The following is a 14,755-nucleotide window of genomic DNA, read 5'->3' as shown; positions in this document are numbered from 1 at the left end:
AATTTACAATGGACTAAGTGAAACAAAAATGTGCTGCTTTCAGTAAAAGGGTTCGTAATTACAGTGTTTAAAATTTAGTGCTGTGACAACAAGAAACCGACACGAAAGGGAATTTGCGTCGTTTCCTATGTTTAGGGCGATACGACTGACGAAATGTTTTTGCGTGTTTTTAAAACCTCCAACGCTGTGCAATTAGTAAATACTGGGTTGTATTAAAATTAGTAAAGCATTCGAATACTCACAATAAAAGATGTAATTTCAATGAGGCAGTTCTAGTAAATCCAATGATGCGTATTGAGACAGTACAAATGTTCAATGTTACTGTTTAGAAAATTATATAGACTAATTTTTAGGAGTTTGTCATAAAACAAACGTAGATAACAAAGAATCATAAGGCTTTGGTCTGCGGAATATTCCGGTGTTGCGAAGCTGACCAAGATTATTTTCTCTCAGGTGCGAGAGCGGGCTTATCAGGTTAATAACGCGGAAGTATCGTAACTAGGCGAATTAAAGAGTAACGTACGTTAATGAATGAATGTGGTTAACCAATTAAAAGCGATAAAATACAATTTTTACTACACATTCAACGTAAACTACATCTCTCCAAGCAAATATCACACAACCACACGACTTCATCATGGAATAATGAGGCAGTTTATTTATTATTTCGCTACATTCCATTTGGCTGACGCTGCTGCAACTTATTGCACGATTACACGCGCATATAGTTTATGGTAAACACATACATACGGTAATTGCATCAAAAAATTAGGCGTGATTACAATATCTTCAAAATGGCTAAGTATAAAACTGTTAATATCATGGATTTTGGTCGTTCGGGTCGCATTTCAGCATGACCTTGATGCCTTTTCCTGACTTAGTGACTTCAAACGCTTTTTCGGTTTGTTCAAGTGGGAAACGGTGAGTAACAAGCGGCTTCACATTCACTTTTCCTGTTGATAGCATCTGAATGGCAGCAGGATAACTACAGCAAAACAAATGGAGGAAATCAAGAACCGCAGTACAGCAATTCATGCTGGCATAACAATAATGCGAAATTTTGTACTGAATAATATCAGGCAATCATAAGCTATTACTTTCTTATTGAAATAAAATAGCTAGCCAGCACATGACAAATTTTCTAGGAAAAAGGGGTCTTGGTTATCCCAATGTTCATAAATTTATACAAGCAACGTACTTACGTGTTGCAATATCTGAACACACCACGTATGTCTACTTCACGCACAGCTGCATTTACAATTGGTACATTAACCATTGCAGGACCAAGTCCAACGAGCAACAAACAGCCTCCGGACTTTGTCGCCTGTAGATCATGTACATAACTCACAATAAGCAGATTAAGTTTGTGGTAGTGACAAAACTTGGCAAACAAATTGCTCTGGCAGGAATGTTTATTTTTGACAATTGTCAAGGCTTGGGCAAGCATAAAACACATTTGTTTGGAATGAGTTTCCATGGATTAAACTATTAAAAACAATTTTACAAACATTTTGCAAAAGAATTTCCCCCAAATGGGTGTTGTGAACTTACATATATTCCAGTTTGAATAGCTGACTCAGCACCTGTACACTCGATTGTGCGGTCAGGCATATCATCCAGCAATGCTGCTACCTTCCCTGCAGTTTGCTGGGAAGTTTCACCCTTTGCAATTTTATGCACAAAATCAGCACCAAGGGTTTTTGCCATTTCAAGTCGATTTTCAAACAAATCTTTGGAAAAAATAAAATAAAATCAATATCACATACATAAAGAATAATAAAATAATGACAATGCATACCAGTGACTACAACTTTGGATGCCCCCATTGCTTTTGCAACAAGTAAAGATACCAAACCAATGGGTCCAGCTCCACAAATAAGGATGTTATGCCCCAAGGCAACTTCAGCACGTTTGCATGCATGTATCCCCACTGACAGTGGTTCAATTAGTGCCCCTTCCTCATATGACACATTATCAGGTAGTCTGAAAAGTAGATGACCAATTTACTATGAAAAAGAAAATCTAGTTAGTTAGATTTTTGATATGCAGACATGCATCTTTTTTGTCATGTGGTCAAACTGTTTTTTGTGTGTGTTATAATATTACTGTATGCAATTATGTGATTAATACAGTTTTTGCAGCATTTACTCTGGAAGTAAACAGATACAACACAATTTAAATAAAATTTCAATTTCAACCAACAAACAAATTAAATCAAGACAAAATCTTTTACTTGAAGCAGTAATCTGCCTTGTGGGTATAGAAGCGCTGCAAATTTCCATGATCTGGAGGTGTGGCACAAAAAAACACTTCACTAAGATTGTATCGCCCTCGTTTAGCAAACTCGTCTTGTCTCAAGGGATATCCAGGCTCAATTGCTACTCTGTCTCCTACAGAAAGATAGAACCCATTCGTACATCATGGCTGTTAAAGTTCAAAAAGTTAACATGATATAAAAGTTTTACCTGGTTTTAGGTGGGAAACGTTTTTTCCACACTTGACAACTTTTCCAGCAGCTTCATGACCAATTATCATGGGGTCGTTGACAATAAAGTCACCTATTCTGCCTTTCACCCAATAAGAAACATCAGATCCACATATTCCGACAGAGTGCATTTGCAGTAAAACCTCTAAAAATACATATTAAGAACTAACGTATTCAGAAAATGTGTGACTAAAAATTTAGAAACTTTCCAATAGCTTTTTACTCACCGTCATCACCAGGCTGGTTGATTGGTCGATTTTCCTACAAAGCAAAAAAAAAATTAGGAAGCCAACAAATACTTTCAATTTTAATAAAGCCAAGCTAACCACCTGTGACTGTCACTTACCAAAACGATATCACATTGAGGATATTCCTCACGCTTTTTGTAGAGCACCGCACTTAGGTTTTCTCCACTCATTGTGGCTTTGTTTTACTTGAGACTGGGAAAACTAACATTTCTGTAAAAATAAGTGCTTTGCTGCAAGTGAAAATGACATGAAAACGTATAATACTGTAGAGAGACCGAGACGCATTTCACAGCCAAAGAGAAGTCTTTTATAGTCAATAAAATGATACAGCGCTAAATACTACATTCAACAACAAATATATTGAAACAATTACACATCCACCAACATTTATTTGGAATAACTTTGTCACAAAAACAAATATACACGTTTGTACGTTAACAATTGCCAGCTTAGCATTTCTGCAAATTCTATTTGCCGCATATTGCTGCAAGCAACGTTGCGCTAAATCACGTGACAAATTTTATGCTTGAATGAATACATTTGACAAAAAGCAATAACAAAAAGGGCAGTATAAGAAACTTGAAATACAGGAATGCATAAAAAATAAGTTTACACATGTACCGGTTGCCAGTTACTGCTGGCAATGTTAGGCAATAAGCGGTTAAGTTTAACAGGGCCATATCGCTGTTTCTTCTTGATACACGTAAAAGTGGATAAAAATGATAAAAGTGTAGTAAACAGACGTGTACAAGAAAACATGGCCCAAAAAAACAAGCCAAGAAAGCAAATTTTAGCTAAGATTTTGGAGGACGATTACCGTTTCTCGCTACAAATTTACTATTTTTTGTAAAACTGCCTTCTGGTGTATTCATAAAACTTTCTGAAGATATTTTGCAATGTGTTAGACTTCTTTTGTAGGCATTTAGCTCACCATAAAATTAACTTGTTTTGTTTTTCAAGTTTCCAAGAGTTTTGGAACATGGGGAAAAATAGGTAAAATAATATAATTGGTATTGCAATTCCACATACGAAAAAAGTGTTTTAACGTATAGGCTAGGCTAGGTCTATTTTTTGTCCACTATACAAAAAGCCTATTCCATCTGTTTAGGCACTTCTGACCCATAACATTAAAGAATATGGTTTTAAGCGTATAGGTTTAATCGTGTTTTACTGGAAAAAGCTCCAGGACACAGATAGAGAGAGCAAGAGGTTTATTGTGATAAGTTAGGCAGCAAAGGGACTATATTAATTTTAGCCAACTTCAAGCTCAAGCGGGTAACAGGATTCGAGCGATCCGGCTAAAAACTATCGGTCACCTGGCAAAAATACTTGATCATGAGCTTTCAATTGATTGACAGCACTTTAATATGAGTGATAAAATTGTAATAAAAAATACACAGTAAACACATTTAAAAACGTCGCTGGAGAAAAATATGCCCCTGTTATGGGTTTTGGTCGCTCGGATCACATTTAAGCATGACTTTGATTCCTTTTCCCAACTGGGTAACTTTAAACGCTTCTTCGACTTGTTCAAGTGGAAAACGGTGAGTTACAAGCGGTTTCACATTGACTTTTCCAGTGGACAGCATCCGTAAGGCAGTTGGATAACTATCAAAACAAATGATACGAATTACGAACTGACAATGTTTGCTTTTTCTTTTTTTTTGTCGGACTATGGCGCCACATTCAGGATTATGTACAAACTCGCACTTAGTTCGCCATAAAGATGCAACAAAATTTATTGATGTCAACATACTTTTTCTTGTAAGCCACGCAAGAAATTTCGTTATGATATTAAAAATGTTTGTGAAGGGTACATTCTTTTCTTATCGCGTGCATTCAAGTTTTCGCTTGTCAAAAGAAAAAAAGAAATTGAGAATAGTTGTAATCAATTTCATAGTACTATAAAGAGAATTGTGGCATATACTTACGTGTTGCAATATCTGAATACACCACGTATGTCAACTTCACGCACAGCTGCATTTACAATTGGTACGTTAACCATTGCAGGCCCCAACCCAACCAGTACCAGACAACCTCCGGACTTCGTGGCCTATAAATCATGTACATATGGCACACTTTGTTGACCAACATTACTTGGTAAATAAATTGCTCTGGCAGGAATGTTTACTTTTACATTGCTTGACATATGGCTGCGATCTGATGGCGGTTAGCACAACACGATGTCATAAAATATGTGTTTTGAACCAAAGAGGCTTCAACAAAGTAAAGAATCATAAATAGTTACTCGATAACTTAGGAAGATTGAAAGTACACTACCTGTAACAATACATTTTAATTTCTGTGAAATGTGTGTTGGGAACTTACATATATTCCAGTTTGAATAGCGGACTCAGCACCTGTACACTCGATTGTGCGATCAGGCATATCACCCAGCAATGCTTTTACCTTCTCTGCAGTTTGCTGGGAAGTTTCACCCTTTGCAATTTTATGCACAAAATCAGCACCAAGAGATTTGGCTTTTTCAAGACGAATTTCAAACAAATCTTAGAAGCAAATTTGTAAAATATCAATAAAACTACATCTAATGTATAGTAAAGTGCCATACCAGTGATAACAACTTTGGACGCCCCCAATGCTTTCGAGACAAGTAAAGATGCCAAACCAATGGGCCCAGCTCCACAAATAAGAACGTTATGCCCCAGTGCAACTTGGCCACGTTTACATGCGTGTATCCCCACTGACAGTGGTTCAGCCAATGCCCCCTCCTCATACGACACATTATCAGGTAGTCTGAAAAAATCTGATTCAGTTTATTCAGTTTCGTACCTTACTGTAAGTGCAACAAAAAAATTTAAAAAGAAAAGGGGAGGAAAGGAAAGGACGTTATTCAACGTTTCTTGTCATGTAATTTATGTGGTCATGTACGCCACATCAATCAGGCATTTGAATCCTAGTGTTCATGTTAAAAATAACCGTATTAGTAATGTTACTTGAAGCAGTAATCTGCCTTATGGGTATAGAAACGCTGCAGGTTTCCATGATGAGGAGGTGTGGCGCAAAAATACTCTTCAGTGAGATTGTATCTTCCTTGTTTAGCAAACTCATCTTGACTTAAAGGATATCCGGGTTCAATTGCTACCCTGTCTCCTACAGAAATAAGCAACTTTGCATTATGTGCAAACCTTAAAAATCAGAGGATAAAGGCATTAGTTAATTATAAAAGTGTGCGGTTGACACAAAGTAATAAACAAGTTTACCTGGCATTAGGTGGGTGACATGATTTCCACATTTTACAACTTTTCCAGAGGCTTCATGGCCAATAACCATGGGGTCTTTGACGATGTAATCACCTATTCTGCCTTTCACCAAGAAAGAGACATCTGATCCACAGATCCCGACTGAGTTTATTCGAAGCAAAACCTCTAGGAATTTATCATGTATTCAAACGAGTGCGGGCATTCTTTTTGGACCAGAAGCCCACAAAAGATTCTCTACCCCAGCAAACAACTTTTTATAATAAAAATAATGTTGGATCCATAGAAACAAATAACCTACATAACAAATTGAGGCATTACATAAAAGAGGGCAGTAAACATTGTTCATCTCCGGCAGCTGTGGCCTGATAAAATATGTTTCAGAGCTGGTGCAAAATCTCTGGAAGCAGTTGTAACAAACACTTTTTAATAGGATTTTACTTACCATCATCACCAGGCTGATTGATTGGTCGATTTTCCTACAAAACAGTATAAAGATTAGGAAACCTATAAATACGTTGAATTTTAATGCAGCCATGTTAACCACGTATAGTGTTTTCACTTACCAAAACGATATCACATTGAGGATATTCCTCTCGCTTTTTGTACAGCACCGCACTCAAGTTTTCTTTACTCATGTTACCTTTGCTTTCGCATTTAATAACTGCTGATACGTTACTGTAGAAATATTACCTAATTTTTCCAGCGCCGAGCAAGAAAATTGCAACAATGATATCACACAACCAATGCAAACACTGACGCCGCTCATCAACTACGACATCTTGTTATATCTAGTGCTAGATTTCCATCAAAATTAAATAAACAGCAGATAATTTGTGTACTCGAACTTTGTCCTCTGTCACATTCGCTCGTTGCACGTCAGACGCTTAAATGCAACGGTTGAATGAACACAGCAGGTTTGTTGATATCTGCTGCTTTAAATTTAGGCATTTTGTTGGTAGTTTTTTGTGTTTACCATTGCGTTTTTAGTCAACTACACACCCCGGTGGATATCACTTATATTTGCAGTTTAAACATTGAAAGTGGACGACTTGATTTGCTAGATTTATTGTCTCGAGGGTAAGAAAAACAAAAAAAGCACGTCAAGAAGCTTCTAATTTCCATTCATAACGTCGTTAATCCACTGATAGTGGGACCAAACACGGACGTATATGCCTGGCTGTAGTGGTTTGCCACAGCCTTTCCCCCAGCTCACGACACCTTTCAAATAAAACTTCCGGCCAGTTCCAGAGCACATAAGTGGACCTCCCGAATCACCCCAGCACGAGTCGATGCCTCCAGCAGGGTAACCTTTAAAAGTAGTAATGTAGTGTGTAGAAAACGTCGTCTTCTTTGAGACTGGTGGTTTATCTTACCGGCACATATTTCGCCAGGTTTTACATTGCCTTGAAGTTTTGGCCATGAATTGCACAACGAGTTTCTCAAGATTGGGACCCTCGCATATTTGAGAGGGTTTCTGAAAACATTCAACACATACGAAATTATTCGCCGAATTGAAAAAAAAAGATTAAGTGGATTTATTTTTTATTGCATAACTGGCGGTTTTGAACGACATATATTCATATATGACTTGTCTTGTTCAGTTTAATGGTTTCACATCACACAGAGCTATGTTGTACCTGTGGTCAAAGGAATATCCAGACAGAACTCCTTCATTGCCCCAACCAGCAATAACACAAACTTCCCCTACCCGTGCGTCGCTGTCGGGTAAACAGATTGGTTTAATCGTGGAACTGAAGGTCACGACCGTGGACAGTTGCAGAAGAGCTATGTCGTTGATTGGAATGTCCCCGGCACTTCCCCTTCTCCCGTGTCTGAAAACAGTCACAGCAAGTTGCCACTAAGTTACATTTTAGGTAATATCTAGGAGGGTGCTGAACGTGTACAGCAAGTTTTAACAAAAAAAAATTTATGAAGCTAACTTTTAACTTAACCAGAAAATTAAGTGTATAATTACAATAAACACGCCTTTCTAAAAATGGGCAAATAAAACTTGTGCCTAAATTTTTGTCACAAATCTTTTCTGTTGCGTTGGGGAGCAAAATTGAACTTACAGTGGGTGCACAACGATCTTCGATATTTTATATTTAACTTCTCCGGAATTTTGGTTTCGGAAATGTCTCCCAACGACAGCACGCAATGAAGACAAGTTTGAGGTAAATTTCGGACCCACGCAGTGAGCTGCCGTTACCACCCAACTGCAAAGCACGGAATAAAATGTCGGAACAAATGCAGAAATTATTGATTATTCTTTGTAAACATGTTTAAATATCTTTTGAAATATATATGTAAGTGACAACGATTTAAAAAAATGCGGTTTTCCACTTTTGAAGTGATCAGAAAATCAATCTCTTTTTTAAGTTGACATCTCTAAAAAGTTCATTTACTTTATTGTCTGCTTCAACTTTCACCGTTTCATTAGTTTTTTACACCGAAGCCAAGGATCAAAATTGTATGGTTTTCGTTTAAAATATTACCGGTTGTTGACTAAGCTGCCACCACAAGTTGCACCTTCCAAATCCACCACCCATGGCCAACTTCCCGGCAAAGCCGTCGTTCCACCGATAATCTTCAACTGCGCGGTACCGTTAACCGACCACGGAGCAAAGTCCGCTTGACCGCAGTCCGGACTGCGTGATGCAGTGACGTTACTGGGCGCAAGATGGAAATGCACGGTCATGGAGAAGCCCTTTCCGAGAGGCAGCCGATGCGTTTGACGAGGATCAGTGCGAAACCTCACCAGAGCGACGGTGTCGTTTACTTGAACTTGCGTCGGTCTATTTACATCCTGACAAAACTTAGCTATGTTGCTTGAAGCATTCGGACCCACGCTGACGTAATCGACTCCGCAGCCTGCAATGCATATATTCCAGAATCTGAATAGTTTCTACACGGACTTATTTTTTTTCAAATTATTGCTGTTCGCCTTCAAAAAAAAACGAAAAGTCATCTTTCCTGAATTAATAATATTCACCCAAATCAGAGAAAGTTTCTGCAATAATCTTATTTTAACATAAAAGCAGCGTGGTTATTTTTTGGTTCTGTAGGCATTGTTAAATGCGAAATAAGCACTGACTATAAATCGTAATTGTAACGAAGCAAAAAACGCCTTACCATCGGAATGAACTAAAGTTAGCTTGTTAAACTGAACAACAATGACGTAAGCATTAGAAGGGCTTCTAATCCACCAATCACAAGTCAAGCCTGCTTCGTAGTTCGTCGGATATCCCGGTGAGTGTACAATGGCTGCGTTTTGGGTGATGTTGCCGCCGCATCCGCTCCTTACCATCTCAACGTTGAGTTTAAAGCCACTGTTTTCAACGCTTGAGTCGCTTTTAAATTTAACCAGTAGGGAGTGTTGAGATTTAAGTGTCAGTGAACTAACGGCGCCACATAAGCGCTGGAGACGACCGAGCTCAGTTATTCCACCATTTTGAACCAGAACCTCGTGAATCTCCAGAAAGTCGTTGTCGCATCCAGTGTCCGATTCGAGCGTAAGATCGACGATTGTGAGCTGAAGTTGCGTTTCTGTAACCCAGCAATATATAGTGTAGTGTTGCACTGTATGACGTAACGATCTCGGCACATTATTTACACTAAATTGTAGTTTTCGACGATTGAACGATGAAAAGGTTGATTTTCACCATTAATACGGCATATGATTTGTTTTTTCACCAATGGCATCTCCAAGTCTGACCCAACAGCCTCTCGCGTGCCGCATCAACAATCGATATAGGCGTAAGTATTATTTATCTAAACACACCACGCGGCGAATTCAGAATACCCACAAATGACTCACCATGACCTTGATATTCAGCAGGTCTCTGAATAATCCACTTGCAGAACAGGTTGGGTGGGTAATGCAAGTTGTAATTTGGGGAAACCACCGTGGCCGGCGTTTGCAAATAAACTACGCCGCTATTTTTGCATTTCTTCACGAGCGCACTGACATCCTGCAAATCCCTCAACGCCGGCACTTGCTCGTGTGCTGGACCGTATACCACGAAACTGTTCAGCGCACGGTAGTTGTACTGGTAGTGGTGATAGGACAGACGCGAATGCTGCGGCACGAAGTTGTACATCCCGGCGTAAAATGCCACAGTTCCTGTAATATTCGTCCGAGAGCCGTACAGGTAAAACTGTAGCCTCCAGCCGTTGCTGCAAGGATAACTGGACATGGTGTGGACGGTGATCATGCGTCCTATCGGAGGGTTAAGAACTTTGAAACAGAAATACACGATGCGGAGAAAACCCGGTCTGTAGCCGTGATAAAGCTGAAAGGAAGTGACGTCATTATATGCGAGTATTGTGCGCGTCCACTCCGGAGACGGTGGGATTTCATCGAAGCCTTCGCGGACGTACCTGCGTGGATATGGACGTTAGTCAAAAACTCCTCAGTGTATGTGTTTATGTATGTGGAGCTTGCTAAAAGTATTTTTATGTACTTGTAATATATATTGTATAATTAATTTTGAATGTTCGAATCTGCAAGGTAATGACTTTTCATTTAAGCTTTACAAGGAGTTACTAATCATACGTTTGAAATACAATGCCGTTGTGGACAGTTCTGTACACTGCCACAGTGACCACAAACGCAGGTGGTTGGAGGCCTGCTGGGTTTCTACAGCAGTAGATATTCCTTGAAATGGAGCATCGAGACTGCAAATACAACAGTGAAAACACATTGATACCAAATTCACCACAAAGATTTATGTTTTGTGACAACCCATGTGAAAACATGTTGGCCACTAAAGTATATATACTTGCATACTTCCTCGTTGCAATATTGGGACGATATACCCCACATTGGGGCGCCATACTGCAGACTATAGCGTTGGCATGTCTGGCCGAGCAAACTGCCGATCTGCAGCCATTCGTTAAACTCATCTCGGACAGCTACCATCATATTGTCATTCTCAATGCCGTATAAGGGACGTCCCCCATATCTTGAAGTAGAAAAACAAACAAGTTGCGCATAAGATTAAAAATATTGGAATGTGCAATCTTTTATTTTAAGGCGCAAGGAATCCCACTGAAAACAGACCTAGTGTTCCAAGTATATGGCGTTAAATTGTGCAACCTATTTAGAATCAGTAAGTAGATAGAATTACAAAAAAATGCAATGACAAGTTCTTTTATGAGCATTATGAATTCCCCATGGTTGCATATATAATTCACAATGAAAACGTAACAACAGCAACAGGTACTGGACAAAACGTACAGCGAGCGTCCGTAATAAGGAGTCAATGATATGCACCTAAGCAATACGATTATTGCAATTTTGCAAGCACCTACTTGCATATGTCCTGTTCTAGACAGAGATCCAAACCTCTTCTGGTACATTGTTCTCTTGCAGAGAGCCAAGTGGTGTCGTTGCCACGCAACGGAATTAGCTGCAGGCCCGATGGAGGTGCAAGCATTTCAAATATTAAGCGGAAGTCGTGGAGCGATTGGGAGAAGTTGCGCGTCACAAACTCGACCACAAGTTTGTTTCCAATAGTAACGAAGCTACTGGGGCTGGTGTCGCCACACACTGTTCCATACACAACCCAACTTGCAGTATTCCTTTGCCCAGTTGTCGGCCTCAGACGTATGTAAGAATCCGTGCAATTCTGGTAGTGGTTAAAGAGCAAGTTTCCGTGGCTCTGTCGAAATCGTTCGTTTTGGTTTACCACCGCGTAATAACGATGCCCCGATCCGCTGTCGGGCATTCTTAGTTTCGTAAAGTTGATGCGAATGACGTATTTATCCGGAGCAACGAGGCGCCACTTGCATCTTAAACTTGAAACTGCTGAGTTTTCGCTGAACCGAGGTGCTGATATGATTCCGTTTCTGTCGTAGATCTTTTGTATTCCGCTGCACGGATCTGTTGTTTTGTTGACAGCCTTCGTGACACGGGTAACTCCGTTTAACTGCAGATTTTCCACAACAGAAGAAATGACCCCTAAAGTAACCTTGGATGCTCCATTATTATCGTTGTAAACGTATAAAGTTTTGGAATTCAACGACAGTTTGGAAGCGAACAAGTAAAACTGCAGTTTAAAAGGCGGCGGACATGGGGTTTTACTGATGGTGTACAGTTTTGTCTTCCAGTTTTCACTCGTCGTGTAGTTTTTCGCACAAAAGTATACAGGAATTTCGTACGATCCCTCCAGGTAATGCGACATTAGATTGAAGGAATGGAGGTCTCCAGGGTTCCGTTGACCCTTGACCCACAAAACTTCTTCACCCTCAAGTTCCTCAACAGGAATATCGACTGACAACGAAAACCTGTATCTAACGCTGAAATCAAAATGCGCACTGAAAACAAACACAGCTGTCGATTTGGAAATAGGTAGCGTCCTGCTGTTTTTGACGCAGCAAATCACTTTTCCCTGATTTGCCAAACTTTCCTTTAGCGGCCCGTTTTCGTCAATTCGTCTTGAGCATTGTTTGTGAGGTAGGTTTTGTCCAACGTAAATCCAGTCGCCGTATTCGTCGTGAACAGGCATCCATCGGTTGCCTCTCAGTGGGAGATGAAAAGTCTGGAATTTTTCGTCATTGGCGCGTTCAGACGAGGTGCACAGATCTGCTGCGTTGCAAAGTTCGTATCCACTTCTTTCACATTTCATTCGTGCCCCGGTCCAAGTGACTTCTTCCTCAACGTCAAAAGCTTTAAATTTTGCTGAGAGGAGTTTTAATACGTGTTAATTTTTTACCCGAGAATGAACGTTTCGTTTTTTGACCTTTTTGGTCTATTTATTCTATGAAAACTGGGCGTACAAACGCCAACAGTTTTAAAAATGTTAAATTTTGGTGTGAATTTTATCTATAATTTGCATCTAACAGAGAGGCAGATGATATATAATAAAAGTATGACAACACCATATTAAGCAAGTAAACATACAGTTATTCAAGTCCAATTCACACGCGGGATGAAACTCTGTGTCTCCATATTTACATCTCACGGACTTAAAACCTGATAAAATATTGTAAATAAAACAATTCCTGACATTTGAGTAATTTCGAGGGGACAAAATCTTACATCTCCCATGCAGCACCAAACATCTGTTCGCAGATGGATTTTGCGGGTAGTCACTGCACCAAGGCAGTTCATCGTTGCTGGGTTCGTTGATTGCCCATGTTGCTGATCCTTTTACTTTCCACTTATTCTCCTTATAAATTTGGTAAATGTATCAATTAGTGATTATTAACCTATGACAACTGATACTGCACAACATTTTCAAATGATAAAAAACACGATTTACGTCATAAGATTAAAGGATAGCTTTGGTAATTACCGAGGGGAGGTACTTACAAACAGTCTAGCTAACAATAAAAACAGTTTCAGGTCTACCATATAACTACGTTACCGGAGAGTAATATTTGCCTCGCAACAATACTGGCAAACAAGTCATGCCACTAAGGAATCTCATTTCGTCGGAAGACGTAACTGAACTGAAAGAAATGGCCGAGGCGCTTTGGCACTTTTCCTTTGCGATTATTCTGTTGTTTGTTGGTATAGGAAGAATCGAATGGCAACTTCCATTGAAATGGTAGAAACCTGGCACTCCACAACTGCGATGCACATTTGTGTCTGAAATGGTAATCGGGTCAAACACCAGGGCTGTACTGAAAAATAGAAACGATTCGGATTCGGCCGAACAAATCCGAATAGTTAATGACATCATACAGTTACATAACGGCCGTAACAAATCACACGCGTCGTTAATATTTTCACCATAGCAACATAATCTGACTCTGATGTTGTTATTTATGGTCTGATGCAGAAGGCATATACAGCCTAGCATATACGAGTTTTTGCTCAAGTAAAGAAAAAAGCCCCATGGTTTCTTATCTTCACAGCCGACAAACGCATTAAAAATGTTCCATGACACAACAGGTAAAATGACAAACGTTGCAAAAAGGTTAGCCTATGGATATACTATGTACACGTGTGTGGGTTTATTGTCAGTTATGAAACTTAGTACGTAGCCTACCAACGCATTTTTGGCGAAAGCAGTATTCCCATTTTTGACCATGCACATAACACCATGGCATTGCCTTTATATGCCCTTGCGGATTTCTGCAGTAGTTCTGCATCTCCCTGAAAAAAGTCAGCTCTACGTAACAATGCATTACCAAATTAATACACCACACCGTAAATCAATTTCTCTTTTGAAGTCACCCTGTACCCAAGCTCTGCATGGTGTGTTGGTCCATGTTGTTGTCAGATTACCGTAGTAGGGAATACTGCATTTTTCTACACATCGCTTTGCCTCATCATAAAACTCATCATAAGATGCAGCTGCAAAGCACAGTATTTATTCTAGCACGCCCAATGCATTATTTCCATTCGACAGAAATTCTCACCATGGGTAAGGCTTCCTGAACAAATCACAAACAGGATTCCTGCAAGTAAAGGCAACATAACTTTCGTTCACTGAGCTTGAAATTTGCCTAGTCCTCCATTTAATCACGTATCCACAAGTCGTAAATTTCCCACACCTAAAGGCACTTTTTTGGTTTAAAGTTTGAACTTAACCTGCTCGAGTCCAGCTGACAAAAATAGCCCCAAGCAATCACAGCAAAACTGAAACCAGTAAATCATCAATCTGCCTGATGCAGTTTTCATTGTGCATTATATGAAATACATTTATTGCAAGTACCAGAAAGTTATACACCATGTATGTGTAACAGCAAAACAAAAAAATAAACAACCGTAAAAATTGTGCGTCATTGAACACAGTGAGGTTTACACATACTTTTGCTGTTAAGAAACACAGAAAATCACAAGTTAAAAT

The 14,755-nt window shown here is 39.4% G+C and overlaps 3 protein-coding genes across 3 annotated transcripts; all 3 read right to left on the bottom strand.

Annotated features, from left to right (window-relative positions):
• Positions 1–645: 645 nt before the first annotated feature.
• LOC145889395 (sorbitol dehydrogenase-like) lies at positions 646–3,043 on the bottom strand. Its single transcript, XM_082980347.1, has 8 exons — positions 2,832–3,043; positions 2,713–2,746; positions 2,466–2,630; positions 2,234–2,390; positions 1,799–1,983; positions 1,552–1,730; positions 1,203–1,324; positions 646–985 (listed from the first exon to the last, which is right to left on the bottom strand). The coding sequence occupies exons 1-8, from the start codon at positions 2,901–2,903 to the stop codon at positions 820–822; spliced, it is 1,080 nt and encodes a 359-aa protein (XP_082836473.1). The 5' UTR covers positions 2,904–3,043; the 3' UTR covers positions 646–819.
• A 1,115-nt stretch (positions 3,044–4,158) lies between these two features.
• LOC145889396 (sorbitol dehydrogenase-like) lies at positions 4,159–6,883 on the bottom strand. The gene is made up of 8 exons (XM_082980348.1): positions 6,518–6,883; positions 6,397–6,430; positions 5,955–6,119; positions 5,688–5,844; positions 5,303–5,487; positions 5,062–5,240; positions 4,665–4,786; positions 4,159–4,341 (listed from the first exon to the last, which is right to left on the bottom strand). The coding sequence occupies exons 1-8, from the start codon at positions 6,587–6,589 to the stop codon at positions 4,176–4,178; spliced, it is 1,080 nt and encodes a 359-aa protein (XP_082836474.1). The 5' UTR covers positions 6,590–6,883; the 3' UTR covers positions 4,159–4,175.
• A 120-nt stretch (positions 6,884–7,003) lies between these two features.
• Positions 7,004–14,467, bottom strand: LOC145889394 (uncharacterized). The gene is made up of 16 exons (XM_082980346.1): positions 14,325–14,467; positions 14,112–14,259; positions 13,952–14,058; positions 13,325–13,548; positions 12,997–13,126; positions 12,859–12,930; positions 11,268–12,636; positions 10,744–10,918; positions 10,510–10,631; positions 9,772–10,334; positions 9,087–9,500; positions 8,450–8,825; positions 8,027–8,170; positions 7,592–7,786; positions 7,328–7,428; positions 7,004–7,262 (listed from the first exon to the last, which is right to left on the bottom strand). The coding sequence occupies exons 1-16, from the start codon at positions 14,380–14,382 to the stop codon at positions 7,066–7,068; spliced, it is 4,395 nt and encodes a 1,464-aa protein (XP_082836472.1). The 5' UTR covers positions 14,383–14,467; the 3' UTR covers positions 7,004–7,065.
• Positions 14,468–14,755: the final 288 nt, after the last annotated feature.

The sequence above is a fragment of the Ascidia mentula genome, chromosome 2, assembly GCF_947561715.1.
Source record: "Ascidia mentula chromosome 2, kaAscMent1.1, whole genome shotgun sequence".
Lineage (NCBI taxonomy): Eukaryota > Metazoa > Chordata > Ascidiacea > Phlebobranchia > Ascidiidae > Ascidia > Ascidia mentula.
This window is presented reverse-complemented; position numbering and strand designations above follow the sequence as displayed.